Below are 16,769 nucleotides of genomic sequence, written 5' to 3' on the forward strand. Positions count from 1 at the left end.
TTCATTTAGTTCTCTTTCTGGGGATTTCTCCTTTCCCTTCGACTGGGAGGTGTTTCTGTCTTCCCATTATTTGTGAGACTCTTCTTTTTTTCTTCTGCTTCTTAAATTGATCTGTCTTGATTTCCTGACTTTGTGGTGTGAACTTCTATGGTAGGAGACCGCTGTTTTTTTCCTCTCTGGATCTGCCTCTGATGATGTCAGATGTTGACCCTGTCTGACCTTAGGCAGTCTGTTCAAGACTTCCAGGAATCTACGGTCTGTGGCTGTCTCTGTGGGCTGTTAATCTAGTCACTCTGCACTCAGCAGACTGGCGTAGACAGCTCACGTCGGGGCGGAGTCCCTCCTGGGTCGGGGTTGTGGAGGGGCTGCTGCCGCTCAAGGACCTGGTCTGCCTGAGCAAGATGGCGGCTGCTGTACGGAGGATGACTCAGCACCGAGATCCCACTGGCTACTCTCTCCGTTCTCTCCCCAAAGCCTCCTTCCCAGTCTCTCCTCAGGCGTCTCCAGCCCACTCTTCTCCCACCTTTGCTGGAGTCCAGAGTAAATGGCTACAAACAAAAATGTATGCATTGGCCCTTTAAACAGCTCTGCATCTCCAGCCGCCTGTCTCTGGCAGAGAGCAACCCTGCCGCTTTTTGCAGCCGGCTGTTTTCTGTGTACTTTTTGGGCTCTGGTGCTGTACGCTGGGGATCCCTGCTTATGGTTTAGACCCCACTCTTCTCGGGGATCTAACTGGCCGTTTCAATATCCTTCTGGTGCTGCCACCCTTGGCCGCCACACCTGCCTTCTCGAGTCTCTACCACACTCCTTACCAGTTAGATTGTGCTGAAGCTGATTCTTCCGTCTGTCCGAGGTTATAAGGCTCCTCTTTTGCCATTGTTCAGTTGTTTGTTCCAGGTGACTTCTCCACAATTTAGTTGTAATTCCAGATTGGTCCTGGAAGGAGGTCAGTGTGACTTCTACTCGCTTCTCCACCATCTTGATTCTCCTTGCAGATGTCTTTTAAAAGTTGTCTGTTGCAGTGCACCTCTGACACTGCTGACCGCCCAGGACACACTTCTCCATGTGGCGCCCACGCTCCAGACACCGGCCACAAGCGCAGGGGTACATAGGCCCCGAGTGCTTCTGACCAAAGAACACAAATTTAGGTGTCACCACTACCCCTTCAGATTCAGTAATTCTCTAGAATGGTCATACTGAACCAGCCACAAAAGGAGACACAGAGGGTGAGGTCCGGGAGGGTCCCAAAGACACAGCTTCTGTGTCTCCTGGACACTTCCTCACCAGCACTGTATATCGCCAACCAGGAAGCTCCCCTAAGCTTCCAAGTCCAGGGTTTGTATTGGGACTCACTGTGTAGGCGTGATTGATTGAATCACTGGCCACAAGGCGGAACTCAATCACTAACCCACTCACCTCCCTGGAGACCTGGCTGATATCACTTGGTTCTTCAGCCCAAAACCTTAATCAGCCTTTTGACCTTTCAGCGAGGCCAACTCCCATGCTGAAACTGTCTTCGTCCCCCGCTGTGAGTCACCTCGTTAGCATAAATTAGCAGGGCCTGTGTGAATAACTAGCATTCCAAGGACTTAGAAGCTCCCTCCCAAGAACCAGGGAAAAAGACCGGCCAAATTCTTTTTTCTTTCCATTTCATCTTTTCTTTTCTTTTCCTTTCCTTTTCTTTTCTCTTTTCTTTTCTTTTCTTTCTTTTTCAAATTCTTTATTATACAGCATGAGTTGATAGAGAAAAGTCACAACCAGAATCTGTAGTCACTGAAACTCTCCATGAAGCAAGCAGAAGCGAGCTGCGCATTTCTGCCCATGAGTTAGGGAGGAGCAGAACTGGTGTGCTGCTGGTCTGCAGCCAGGGCAGTGCCGCACACAGTGAGCAGGGGGCTCAGGTGCAGGATTCCTGCTCTCCTCTTTGGCTGGGTGGTGTGGGAGCTTGGGGGCCATTTTTGATGACTCTTTGGAATGTTTGGGAGCAGGAAACATTTGAGGACAGAATGACTGCCATTTGACAGAACAAAAGGTTAGTGAGCACTAATTTACTTTTGTCACCAAAAGTGACCATTACAGGCACTAACACTTGTAATTAGATGGTTATTTTTATTTTAGACTGACGTTTGCCATCAATTAATAGGCTTGGATTTATGAGGTAAGTCTCCTTAGCCACTGATTATCTCTTGGGCACAAAGTAGCCGTCATCAAGTGTGTGTGTGTATGTTTCCCTCCCTCCTTTTCCTTTTCTCCCTCCCTCCCTTCTTTCCTTCCTTCTTTTTTCTTTAAACTTTCTGAACATCTTATTTATATTTTTACATAAACAAAGCTGAAAGAACTTCACATTCAAGACCCATATATCCACCACCTAGATTCTACCATTCATATTGTTCTGTACTTGCTTTATCATATATTAATCTGTTCATTCCTCTAGCCAGCAGTCCATTTTTGTTTGTGTTGAGAGAAAAACTAACTTCTGCAACTTGGGTCCAGTGGTTGGGGGGTGGCGGGGGTAGAATGCCAGTTAACCGACAACATACAGGTTAACAGGAGAAAAGACAAGGCTTATTTACACATGCATGTGATAAGAAACTGGCTGAATAACCAGAAATAAAAGGTTTATAATATATACTAAACTTTGGCAAAAAGGTGAGAGTGAGGACAATTAGGGCTTCAAGGGGAAAGTATGGACTTTGTGACGCTAATAGACTGAGTTCATGCTGCATGGTGCTAAGGGTCAGTCCCTCCCTGTCAGGGACTGCCTGGGATGGGGGTCCAGTGGCAGCTGTACTTTCAGGAGGCTCTGCTTAAGGTTAGATTATGTTTCTTTCTGTGGCTGCTGATTGTTCAGATGTTTTCAGTGTGAGTTTTCATACCACTTTGATGGGCTATTAATCCCTTAATTTGACGTATTTCAAGTTAAACTGTAGACATCCATACCCTTCCCCATAAATAACTTCAGCGTACATAACCTTAACTAAAGTCCAGAATTTACTTCTTTTTCTTTTGAGACAATTTACATATAATGGTATGCACTAATCTTAAGTGTACATGTGCTGAGTTATGTGCGTAACCGAAACCCCTGTCAAGGAGGAGAACATGACTGTTACCATCACCCCAGAAAGTTTCCTTCTGAATCCTTCCAGCAAATCCCTACCCTCACTTCTTTTAATATCACATATTTTCTTAATTCTTAGATAGATATTTAATAACAGCCTGTTGTGCTTATATCTATTATGAGCTACATTGTAACTTGAGAAATATGAAAATGTGAAACAAATGTATTCTAGGTTTAAGAAAAATATGTTCCGTGGTATCTTTGAGAACCCACCAAATAAAGAACTCCAAGGGTGTATAACTAGGGTTGTCTTAAATGGACTACCTAGCCAGCCTAATTAGGTTTTCTGTGTAATTGTTTAGTCAGTTTTATTTAGTAGTTATTTTATACTAAGTATATATGTTTGTATAGTATTATAAAGAGAAAACACAATTGGAAGCAACATATCCTTAAGTTTGATAGCTTCTGTTTAAGCTTTTTCAGTCATTTACTTTCTAATTTACTTTTTCTCTCTGAAATGATGAACATGTAATTTACCCTCTGGCCTCATCTGCCTGGAACTCCCCAACTAGCCTTCATTTTTGCAGACACAGGCCAGACAGTGTGAGCCCCCGCTCAAGGGCCCACGCCACCTGCTGCGCCACTGTTCTAGTGTCCTGACAAGCGCACCTACGAGGACGCCCAGGATTTCCTTCGTCACCAGAGAGCCAGTTTTTCGCACGTGCACTCCATCTAATTGGAAGGGAAATCCTGTTAAGAGTATAATCCTCGTGTTGAATTTCCTACTAATTAAAATTCACAAAACAGTCACTCCAGGTGATGAATTTACTTTGTTGTTTAAGCCCCTTCTCTTCAGGAACACTGTGGTTTCATTTTATGACTAACTTCTGGTTAACTCAAGTTATTTCCTTTAAAATATATTTGAATATAATGCAACAATTATAAAACTGATTATTTCAACCGTCTATCAGGATATGACAATAGATATTTTTTAAGAGAGCTTCATCTATCATATATAAATATTATATTTATTATCTAAATCCAAAGCTAGTTTGGATTTAGAACAGTTGATTCTTGTTATGAGTACCATACCTTAAAAAATATTGATAATCCTATCAGTAGAATTGATAAAATAGCTAAGGCAACCCAGAAATCGACCCTGTAAATGTCTATCATAGGATCAAAGGCAATACAATGGAGCAAAGATGGTCTCTTTAACAAATGGTGCTAGAACAACTAGACAATCACATGCAAAAAAAAATCTACACCCAGACTTTACACCCTTCACAAAAATGAGCTCAAAAGAGATCATAGACCTTAATGCAGATGCAGAACTATACAACTCCTAGAAGAAAACCTAGATGCCTTTTTTGAAACAACATCGAAGACAGGATCCATGAAAGAAATAATTGGCAAATTGGACTTTATTAAAATTAAAAACTGTTCTGCAGAAGATACTGTCAAGAGAATGAGAAGATAAGCCTCAGATTGGGAGACACTTTTTGCAAAAGATGACATCTTATAAAAGACTACTATCCAAATTGTACAAAGAACTCTTAAAACTCAACAATAAGGGGAAAAAAAAGACAAATAAATGGCCAAAGAGCCCTGCCTGGGTGGCTCAGTTGGTTGGAGTGCTGGCAAAAGGTTGGGGGCTCCTGGTCAGGGCACACACCTAGGTTGTGAGTTGGCTCCCCAGTCAGGGCACGTATGGGAGGCAGCCAGTCAGTGCTTCTCTCGCACATTGATGTTTCTCTCTCTGTCTCTCTCTTCCTTCCACTCTTTCTAAAATCAATAAACATATCTTTTTTAAATTTTTTAAATGGCCAAAGACCTTTATAGACATCTCACCAAAGAAGATACACAGATAACCAACGAGCATATGAAAAGCTGTTTCACGTCATGTTATCATCACTACACATCTACAAGAATGGCGAAAATCTGGAACATGCTTGTGAACGTGCGGAGCCACGGGAATGTTCATTTATTGTTGGTGGGGATGCAAACTGGCACAGCCACTTGGCAGTTGTATGGTTTCTTACAACACTAAACATAAAGGAGTCCACACAGAAAAATTTATAGCAGTTTTCTTAATAATTGCCAAAACTTGGAGGCAATTACAATGTCCTTCAGTAGGTGAATGAATAAATAAACTGGTACATTCATACATTCAGTGCTAAAAAGAAATGAGCTATCAAGCCATGAAACTACACAGGAACCTTAAATGTATATTACCAAGTAAAAGAAGCTAATCCGAGAAAGCTGCATACTATGTGATTCCACATGTAGAACATTCTGGGAAAGCCAAGACTATAGAGACAACAAGCTGATCAGTGGGGGTGGGGGTGGGGGAGGGGGTTGGAGATGGATAGGCAGAGCACAGAGGATATTTAGGGAAGTGAAAACACCCTGTGTTATGCTGTAATAGTAGACAGAAGTCATTCTGCATTTATCCAAACCCATAGAATACACACTGCTCAGAGTGGACCCTAATGTAAACTATGACCTTTGGTCTCATCCTGGCTAAAAAAAAAGTTCCATTCTGGTGAGTGACGTTGGCGGTGGAGGCTATGCATGTTGGGGCCGGGGAATAGGGTGCAGGGGCATATGGGAAATCTCTGTATCTTCTTTTCAGTTGTGTTGTAAACCTAAAACTGCTATTAAAAAATTAAGTCTTAAAACAAATAGCTAAGGCAAAAGTGGGGTGTAGTTGAAACATCATTGTGTTGTCACATTCTTCCTAGTATTGATCTAGTATTTTTTTTTTGTTGTTCACACCTTTACTATGGGCTAGCTCTGTGACCCGAGGTCAGACAGCCAGCTTTTTTAGACCACAGTTTGCTTTCCTAGTGACTCTTTTAGATGTTCTCAAGTCTTAAAACTATAGGAATTTTTAGATTAGTGTAGCTGTGTTATTATAGCTATATTGTGGGGGGAAAGAATTATGCAAATCAGCTTGTATTTCTAAGTTTGAAATATTCTAGGCAAATCTGCCAGGGAAGGGAACTAACATCTTTGCAAATACTACCTTCCTTAATCTTTGCAGCACCGCTGTTAGCCCTCTTTGCATGTATGATGGGGACTTGAATCCAAGCCTATCTTGATCATAAAATTTCTGCTCTTCCTAGTAGGCTGCTTTCTAACAGTTTTGAAACCAGAAGAAATGTTTTACACATATGTGTGTAACATATGTATTGTTTTTCAGATTGCGGTTATCTAAAGCAAGAACTTCAGGCAAAGGGTGTTTTTGAAGCTAGACTGAATTTGATGTTACCAGTAGCCAGAGAGAATAAAAACAAAACTAATTAAGACCTGGGAAGGGGGTTCTAATTGAGGAAACACCCCTGGTCTCAAGGGATTAGAGACAGATCCCAGAAATGATCATTTACTCATGATCTGCTTTACTGCTACTCACCACTCTTGGTTTTTCTTTTTTTGTTTTGGGTTGCACATCCCTTTGAAAAGCCAAGGAAAGCCATTAACCTCTCTAGAAAACGCAAATACCTTCAGATTAGAAACTCCTGATCATTTATCCTGAAAGTGCTGCCACAGACACGGGGCACCCCAGCCTCCTTGTTCTGTTCTCCTGGTAGCCAAGCCCTTCCTCATGCCACAGAGGCCGGCAGTGAAACCAGCAGCCACTTGCAAAGACAGCTGCTGTACCAGCAGGTCATGCGTGGTTGGTGGAAGTGAGCCCTTTGTCCTCCTGCTCTTTGAGGCCTTATCCTGTTCTCTCAGGATTCTCCTAATTTCCTTCAGGAGCAGCCTGCTGAGCTCTATTTTTGGTTCCCTTTCCCTGTTACTTTTGTTTAAGCTGCTTTATTTATTTTCTTTGCTTCCATCTGGGACAGATGGGCCATTGGCCTCTTTAAAAAATTTCTTTTTCCAAGAATTTTATTCCTTAATACAGCCACCTCTTTCATATCAAATCAGAGATTTTTATAAAACTTCAGTTAATATCTTTATCATCATCATTGTTAATCATCATCATAGCTACTACTACATACATTACTACTACTACAGCCATTTATTGAGAGACTTGGCCAAGTGCAGTGCCAGGCTTTTTACATGCGGTTTCTCAGTCCTACGAAGTATCTCATTCTAAAGGAGTGTAAACTGAGGTTCAAAGGGCCAAGTAACTTACCCAAAGCCCCACAGCCAGGAAGTGGTAGAGAGGATTTGTGTATAGGCAGGTCATTTTGATACCATAACCCATTCTCTTAACCACTGTGCTAACCCCATTGATTCATAAAGTAATTTAGAGTTTAGTCAGGTGATCTCATGGGGAGATGAACCGTGGAGGGGCCAATAATGGTAATGTTTATTGAATAATAATTACCTGCTTTAGATGGACTGTACTTTTTCTTCACAACAACCTTATACAGCAGAGGCTATTATCCCATTTTAAGATGGTGAGGATAAGGCTGACCATCCTCCCTTCTCAGGATCTCAGCAGTAAGGTATTGGAATACATCTAACTTTGAAACAGTATTTTCTGCAGCAAAGTTACCTTAGACCTGAACTATGTAAAATGTATTGGAGTTCACAAACAGTTGTTGACGTACAGCCCAGGAAGTGTGATGGGGGTGGAAAGAATGCTTTCAGGACAAACTGAGGCATGTCCAGTTGAGAAGAGTTAAATGAGAAACACAGAGGCCAACTAAGCTGAAAAGTAACGAGCTGAGCATAACTGTTTTCAAGATAGATCATCATCCGTCTAAATGAGAGGCTCATTTCTTAGCATGATAAAAATTATCTGTTTAAAACCGACAGCCAACATCATGATTAACCTTGAAACACTAAGTATTTTGAATAAGGTTAAGAAAAAAACAGAGCCACTATCATAGCTATTAAGAAATTACATGAGTTAAATCCAAATTCTTTCCTGTGACTCCTGGATAATAACACATCTACCCACTTCCTACTTCAGTATCTCCTGCTGCTCTCTGCCTTGTTGGGTGTTTGTATCACATCCTACACTCTGGCTGCCGGTTGCTAGAACATACCAACCGTTTTTCTGTTTTGGGGCTTTTGTGTTTGTCTTTGCATCATCCTGAACACTCTGTCCCCAGCAAGTTCCCGCTCATCTTTCAGGAAGCTCTTCCCTGACCCTCACATGTACCGGGAGGGGTCCTCTGCTCTCCTCCGCTCCTCCCTCCCCGCCTCCTTCTGGAAGCACTCCTCACATCTTGTAATCATCTTATTTTTCTTGTTTATTTTTTGTCTCTTCTCCTAAACTTGAGTTCCCATGAAGACATGGATTTTTTCACAGCTATATCTCTAGCACTTAGAAGGATGCCCAACATATAGAAGTTGACTCGTAAATATTTGGGGAATGGATGAATGAAAATTATTATTATATATGTACCAGTGGTAGCCAGGTAGAAAACAGAATGGTGATGAAAGTACATTAATGATAGGAACAAAAAATACTTAAAAGAGCCTAGGAATGAACATAACATGACATGCAAAGAACCTATATTCCTGTATTCAACAGCATTTACTATGCTAGGCACTGTGAGTTTAAAGATGAGCAAGGCAAATGGCCCTTGCTTGTTTTGAACTTAGAAAAATACAAAATTACCTGAGAGAGATGAAGACATCAATTCTCCTAAAAATAGCATATATATATAAATATTATTTAATGCAAAAATCCACCTGTTCTTTTTTACTTGGGGAGGACAGGAGATGGGGGAGGCAGAGCGGAACAAAATTATTTGAAGTTTATCTGAAAAAATAAACCTCAGAGACTACTTGGTATTTTTCTTAAAGAAGAAAAATGATGGGCTCTTTGATTAGACATATTTTAAAGCTACTGCAATATGGTACTGGCTTTGGAATAAGCCATATGTATGAGAAGTGAGTATAAGATAAAGATAACATTCCATGTCCCGGGGCGGTGCCTGTCCGTGTGAACCATTGGTGTTGGGATGGCGGCTCAAGCATTTGGGGGGAATTAGATGGAACCTTTACCTCTAACTGTAAATTTTTTTTCAGATTGATTAAAGATTTAATTATTAAATGTGAAACCATCAGAGTTCTGAAAGAAAATACAGATAGATTTAATAAAATACATAGTTAAAAATGAGAACATAGGTGGACATAATCTTTGTGCAGAAAAGGCCTTTTAAACATGACTAGCAGGCAGAAATCTTACAAGAAAGTTGGTAAATTTGAGTACCTGAGAGTCAAAACTTCTACATGGCAAAACAAAGAAGGTGGTGAATGTTAGTATAACAATAGATGGTGGTTGATAAGCTTAATATATGAGATATTCTCATAAAGCAAAAAGTGGGTTGTGTCTAGACTCATCATATCTTGGAGCCAGAAAGGATCTAATCCAATGCCTACACTTCACAGATGGTGATGCTGATGCCCGGAGAAGATAATTTTCTTATTCAAAGCCATACACCTAGTTGGTCAGTAGGATGGATCCCTTTGCCCTCTGCAGTTGAGATTGTGGGTATCTTGGTACAGAGAGTTAGGAAGATAATGCATCCAATAAGTCTACTGAAAAATTTAAATTGGTGGGCAATTCAAATAGTATAATTCTAAGTACAATTCCTATAAAGGGTCAGAGTTAGAAAAACTAGATTTTTCATGCCTTAGCTAAAACAGGCTTAGAAAGTTATTAGTTGGCAATGTGTTGAAAAGCATTTGAGTAATTTTTAAAAAATTAATTATATGTTAAATTTTAAATTTTGATCTAAATTGAAATTTTGATTGTCAAGGTAGGTTTGCTTAGATTATTATGTCTTAGGGAACCTTAAATATTTGAGCAGAGCGGCCACAATTCAGGTATCATTGCATGCTAGCGGCTTACCTGAATTTCAAGCTTAACACTGAGTAGAAGTAAGTGGAATATGCCAGTCCTGTTTAAAAATATAAGTCATATAAAGTGATGGCATTTGCCCCACCTAGTTTATAATGAAATTAATAGTAGTCATTCATTTTCTTCTACAAATTGTGTACTAGCCACATGTCAGGACTACCCAAGGTTACATAGAGTAAACAGAAACCAACCCAAATAAACACATACATACCAGTAAACAAATGCACAGAGCCCTGGTCCTTGCCACAGGGAGCCGGGTGAGGGAGGCCAGCAATCGCTGTGAAGGTGTTTAACTGAGATGTGTGCAAGGCAGTCAACAGTACAGAGACGGGAACCGCCTTCAGCCTGGAATAAGGGATGAGCGGGAAAGCTTTGACCGGGTTAGAGGGTGAATATCAGTAACCAGGGGGCTCCCCAGAGTTCACACTGTTCCTTCCGATTGATTATCTTCACTTGTAGGAATTTCATTGCCAGTGCCGGATACCTTTCTTTTGGTGCTAAGGAATTTCTTCACAAACATTCTAGTAAATTTCACTTTTGTGGCAGAATCCACAATATTAGGGGAAAACAAGTGTTATGAACATTTTCCTGTGTCCTGTCAAAAAAATTTTGTGTTAATTTAATACCATTTAAAAATAATTTTCTAATGACTACTGATAGTTTTTTTCTATTTATTTTTATTATCTAGTAATTCTTGTTTCAACTCAGTTTAATTTTGTCAAGTGTAATTTTGGAACGTGTGTGCTATGCTTTCTTAAAGGCAGCCTACGTTACTGTTTCTTCCAGGGGTGAATCAGGCGCTGGGAAGACAGAAAATACTAAGAAAGTCATTCAGTACCTTGCTCATGTTGCCTCTTCACATAAAGGACGAAAGGACCATAATATTCCTGTAAGTGTTTGTCTTGTGGTCATTGTTTTAAATCTTACATTTATTCTTTTATAATTTCAGAAACAGTAAGGAAGCAGACCTACTCAGTGCTGCTGTGAGGGGCGGCTCCCTAGTTTCCACACTCCCCGCCCAACAACTTTTCTTTTGTTTTCCACTTAAAAAAGAGCTAATTGATGAGGAACTTGCTATTAATTAGTTATTCTGACAGGGAAAACTGGAATTATGGTTGTGGTTTGAAGCCTAATTTCTTGCAAAGATTTGTGGAGAATTGTTAAAAATTGATGAGCAATGCCTATGAAGACTTATCTTCCACCAAAAGAGGATCCTCAAATATTTCTAGCATTTCGTTGTGAGCTTTGCAGAGCAGCCTGTTGCTACTGCCCACAGCAGCTTGCGGGGAGGGTAGAAATTTGGGAAGAATGAAAGATAGAAAAGGAGTAAGAATATAAACGTCATTTATCCTTAATTTGTAGTGCAGAGTGTTAGTTAATATGGCCTGAAAATATGCCAACCAAACCAGCATTCACAGCTCTGACTGGCACGCTCTGGATGTGGCTTGCGGCTGGGGAAGGCTCCATCTTGCTAACATTTGCATTTATCTGTTTGTAACAAACAGCAGGAATCGCCTAAGCCAGTGAAACACCAGGCAAGTGCTTTTCTGTGTGCTTCTTAGTCTTGAGTGTTGGTACTAATTTTTGTCTTTAGAGTGAGTCTCTACTAGAAACAAATACTATTAATTCTGAGTAAAATCTATTATGAAAAAATTTTTAATTTTGAAAATTTCTTGCCTAGAGTCCTATTCTTTTCATGAGAAGCAGCATGCCATTTTGCTTTAAATTTGTTTTCTAGATGAATTTTAATAATTATTTACCCTTTTATCATGACATTGAATTGCACATTAATGAAGCCCATAAACTCAAGGTTTCACATGCCAAATACTAGGTGGAATTACTTTAATACTTAAACACACGGAAGCCTGACCTTGTGCCATATACTAAATTCTGAATTTGGGGCTGCAACTTTAAAGTGGTACCTTTTGGGTTAACAAATTTATAATCTTAAAATTTTGTGATCATATGTGTTTTGATCTAAAGACCTCCTTGTACTTTGTAAAATTAGAATTTTTTACTCTACAGCAAGTAGTGGAGTACTGTTATTCTTCCTATCAGATGCCCACTTTAGCTCCACAGAGCAGAGCAGTGAACAGACCATGAACTGGAGCATTTGCTGCTACTTGGGAGGAGAGGGAGGGCAGAGCGGAGCCAGATGCCTGGGGTAGAATGGTCGTCTGTACTGGACATGGCCCCTCCCCTAGCATTGGAATGGTTTTGGTTTGTCTTCCACAAACAATGATACAAAGCTAACAGAAAGCAAGAAAGGATGTTGAGTTGTGGGAACAATCCATAATATTGCTATAAAGAAACTATCATAAATTTCTATTCTAAATAGAAATAAAGGAATAAATAAAGAAATACTCATAGATACAAAGATTTTCAGCTCTTACATAAAACTGTAAGAAAGTCTCTGATCCCAATGGTGTGCTCTACCCCTGAAGGCCTGTGGTGTTCTTTTGCTGCAGACCAGACCACTCGTACTAATTGGTAGGGTTACTAAAATAATCATTATCCTATAGGATATTCAAAGTCTTCTTTGCCAGTTAAAGAAGGAATCGCTGGATCAGAAACCAGCTTTTCTTTTGTGCTTTATAGGTACGTGCTAAATGATATTTTAATATGTTCTTAGATCACTACTTAAATAAAGTACAGATTTAGGTTTTCCAGTCCTCTGTGAAATACATAAATCATTGTTGTTAACATTGTGTTTCGATGTCATTGTAAACCACCAAGTGGATTCCTGTGGTGTGTGAGTTGCATGCCTACCCTTAGATTTTACTTTGGGTCAGATCAATGCCTGGGTAGAAGGTTCTCTCAAAGAAGGCGACAGCTTCTCTGGGCCGTGCTTCACTGTTGTTGCTGATTTGCATGTCTTACTGCATGTATTTCCTGTGCACCGGATCGTCAATGCTGCTTTTCCCAAGTTTATTTTAATAATAGTAAGGAGTAGCTATGCTCTTGTTTTTAGAAATGTGAGCAGAGCGCTGGCTGTCATTGCTTTTCCTTTGCCAGCACACCCAAGGACCACGAGGCGCCCCCAAGCAGTAGGAGCGGTTACACCCTGGGGCGGGTTCTGTCAGGGAGTTCCCTGCCCCCTCCCTTCCCCTTCCGGGGCGCCCCATGTTAATATTAACATGTGAAGTAATCATTGTAGTGCTGAAAGTCTGTATTTTGTCAGTTAGTGTTCCTTTTGGTTTGATATTACTGGTTTGTGAATGTATACTGAACTTCGTAGGCAAAACTTACACAGGTTCCCAGAATCCATTTGTATAAATTTCAAGCATTTAATCATTAGACAGTGGTCTCTATTGTAAAAACAAAAAGGAAAGCATTTCTAGGCTCCTGATTTTGTGAGGCTTTTATTTACTTTGTTTTTTCATTCTTAAATTTTTATTCTTAGATATCAGCTTTATGTATTGAGGTTTAATTCATGTATTATAAAGTTTAAGGTATATAATTTAGTGTTTTTAAGTATATGGAATTATCACTACAATTAATTTTAGAACATTTGTCATCACTCTAAAAAGAAGCCCCTTTCCCTATTAGGAGTCACCTTCCATTTCCTCGCAGCACCTGGAAATCACTAAGCTACTTTCTGATTCAATGAATTTGCCTATTCTGGGTATTTTATATGAATAGAATCATATCATATATGGTTCCCTGTGGCTGTTTTTTCACTTAGCATAATGTTTTCAGGGTTCATCTATGTTGTAGGATGTATAAATATTCCATTTCTTTTTATGGGTGAATAATATTCCATTATATTAAATATGTCACATTTTGTTAATGGACATTTGGAGTGTTTCCATTTTTTGGCCATCATGAATAGTGCTGCAATGAACATTTGCATGCGAGTTTTTGTGTGAACATAGGTTTTCAGTTCTCTTCAGTGTATACTTAGGAGTGGAATTGGTCATGGTAATTTCTGTTTAACATTTTGAGGAGCTGCCAAACTTTTTCAAAGCAACTGTACCATTTTACATTTTCACCAGCAGTTCCGGAGGGTGCCAGTTTCTCTGTATTCTCACCAGCATGTGTCATTGTGTTTTTAGCATAGCCATCCTGGCAGTGTGAGGTGATCAGTCTTCTTTATATTTGTCTTTGAAACATAGTCTTCATTATAGAAACATGAACAAACATAAGGGACGTCAGTTTTTAAAATTAAGCTCACAGTATTCAAATAAACGTTAAATAAACCTTTACCTACAAACTTTTGATGTCGTTTTTATAATAATAAATCTTATTTGGCTTTATCCCTCAGCCAGCAGAAAGCACAGTGCCTATGCCCCCCGCCACCGCGCCACCCCTGGCCCTATCATAGGTTTCTGTTACAGACCCTCAAAGTCAGCACGGTGCTCAGTGCCACACCGAAGCCTGAGCATGGTGCAGGTTCAGGGGAGACTGGAAAACAGCTGACTTCCAAAACTTGACCATTCCCTAGGAATGGCTCCTTCGAGCCAGCTCACCTGCCCCACTAGCTGCTGAGTCACCCAAATCTAAGCAGCAGCTTCAGGATGACTTTGTATCTACTGCTCTAACCTGCCTTGAACTAAGACAAAAACATGATAGCTAGCAAGTTCAGAAGTTAGAGCCTACCCGTTGAGACTAGAGTCCATTTCTCAACACCTTGACTGGTTGCTGCCACCTCATTTCATCCCTCCTCTCGTGGTCAGTGAGACGCCTGCGCCTTTGCCCTGTCGGGCCTGCAGGCACAGAATGATCTCAGCCTGAGTCCCCTTCATGGCTGAACTGAGATTTTGAAAGAGGTATATATTTTTTACCAATTTTAAACTCATCCTCTATCTGTAGCAAGTGTATATTATACACTATATAATAAACACAGGGTTTTCATTACAGTTGGTAAACCTTTAACACATCATGTAATTCTAAATACTTATAATTTCAAACACTAATACTGCTTTTTTCTACATTCCTAAATGACACTTCTCATTATATTGGAATAAGGGACATTATCCATCCAGTTCTAGTGGAAGGGTTAACACTTAGTCACTGCCCCCTGACGGTTTATAAGTGACTTCACAATTTGGTTGAGAGATCTTGGCACTGTTTAAATATAAAATTGCTCAACACAGAAATGATCAAAGTTAGTGGTGATTTCTTAATTCAAGACCATTTTTGTATGTTTTATGATACTAGCTTTGTGTCAAGCTTTTTTTGTGACTCATTTATGAGTTTTTGAGACCTTTGCTCACACTAATGCCACAAATCCATCAGGACAGGGGTAACACCGCAACGCTCTCAGTGTGGTGGCCCCAACAGCAGGGACGTGGAAGTGCTCAAGTCCAAAGTTACTGCCGTGACTATGAGGACCTTTAACCCAAATGTTATTACCACCCTCTAGCTCCCCACTATCCCTTCCCCAAATACTGCTAGAATGTCTCGGGATCCAAGATTACACATTCATTCAGCAAATATTCCTGGCGCGTCATCTTGACTTGTTACTGACTGCGTTAGGTACAAGGGGTTATTATACACCAGCAATTTTCAACCGGTGTGCTGCAAGAATTTTTAAAACATACAGTGCCTGACTGTTTAGTCCGGGGCATTAACCTCTTGCCCCTCAGATTGTCGAATAAAAAAAAAAAAAAAAAAGACAACAGCCAACACAACAATAACCATTCAGTGTGAATGAATCAAAATTATACCTATTTTTTTCAGATCAGCAAAAAGTATATCTTCTGGTGTGTTGCAGAATTTAGTAATTAGTTTGTATATGTCATGAGATGAAAAATGTTGAAAATCACTGTTGTAAGCCAACAGGGGAAAGAATAGAATCAGTAGATCTCGATCTCTCTCACTCTCTCTCTCTCTCTCTTTCTCACACACACACACACACATACACACGGAAAAGAATCAATAAACTTGACCCAGAGTATTCTTGTAGCCATGTCTAGGAAAAATTAAAATGGGATATGCAATTTTTGTTTTACCTCCAAAGTTAGCAAAGTTCAAAGATAGATTATTACCTATAGTATTTAAATTATGGTTTTATTTGGCAGGATAGTGTATAATCTTGAGGAATCTGTATTCTGATTCTTTGACTTAACAGTAGATGTTTAGTGTTGTAAAGGTAACACCCCAGTAATCAAAAGTCCATGTTTTTCTGACGGTTGCTGCATTCTGCTTATATACTGTGAGTGAGGTAGCAGTAGTTGCAGAGCCAGTACACCAAGGGCTTTTGCAGGATGTTGGCCATGGGCACACTGATGGAAGTGACCGCAGGGGAAAGACACTCTGTTATATGCCATTGAAAAATAAAAATAACATTTTTAATGCTATTTCTCAGTCATTAAAGTTGATTCAGGGTTACCATATTTAAGAAATATTGGTAGCATGTAATATTTAGAAAAATTTACATCAGAAATAATCTGGTGTTTTAAAGTTAATAAACTAGAAGATTCACTGTACAGGGAGCATATCATCTAATGCCAAGAAAGTGACTCAGTACTTTGTGGTGTGAAATTCATGTAGCTTGGTGCTCTTAAAAGGACTGGTTCCTGATGGCCTCAATGGAATACAACTGTAGACTGTAGTTAAGACCTGTGACAGTCTGGACAACCCAGATAAATGCTATGGAGTAGACTTAAGGAACATATCTCTTCACTGTGTTAAGTGCCTCAGGAACACTTCCTCACCCTTACAGCTGAGTACAGGAGTCCAAGCTAGGAACTGATGCCAAGAGTGTATGTATGGCATGTAGTTTTTGGATTGGATTGGGTTGGCCAAAAAGTTTGTTTGGTTTTTTTCCATAAGATGATTCTAGTAGTGCTTTGTTGTCCTTAACTTCATTTGAAAACAATTTCATTATATTGTATTGGGACAGCTGTCCTATCAGCATGCATTTTTTTTAAAAAA

General features: G+C 39.9%; 1 protein-coding gene across 2 annotated transcripts in view; it reads left to right on the forward strand.

Moving 5' to 3' along the window:
* The window catches only part of MYH10 (myosin heavy chain 10), a 141,450-nt gene that overhangs the window by 39,896 nt on the left and 84,785 nt on the right, over positions 1-16,769 (forward strand). For both annotated transcript variants that reach the window (XM_054575679.1, XM_054575680.1), the window contains exon 5: positions 10,677-10,779. In XM_054575679.1, coding sequence (XP_054431654.1) covers positions 10,677-10,779 — 103 coding nt within the window. The remainder of the gene's footprint in view (positions 1-10,676; positions 10,780-16,769) is intronic.

This window comes from Pteronotus mesoamericanus, unplaced genomic scaffold, assembly GCF_021234165.1.
Source record: "Pteronotus mesoamericanus isolate MK-2021 breed Mesoamerican mustached bat unplaced genomic scaffold, CSHL_Meso_final contig_317, whole genome shotgun sequence".
NCBI lineage: Eukaryota > Metazoa > Chordata > Mammalia > Chiroptera > Mormoopidae > Pteronotus > Pteronotus mesoamericanus.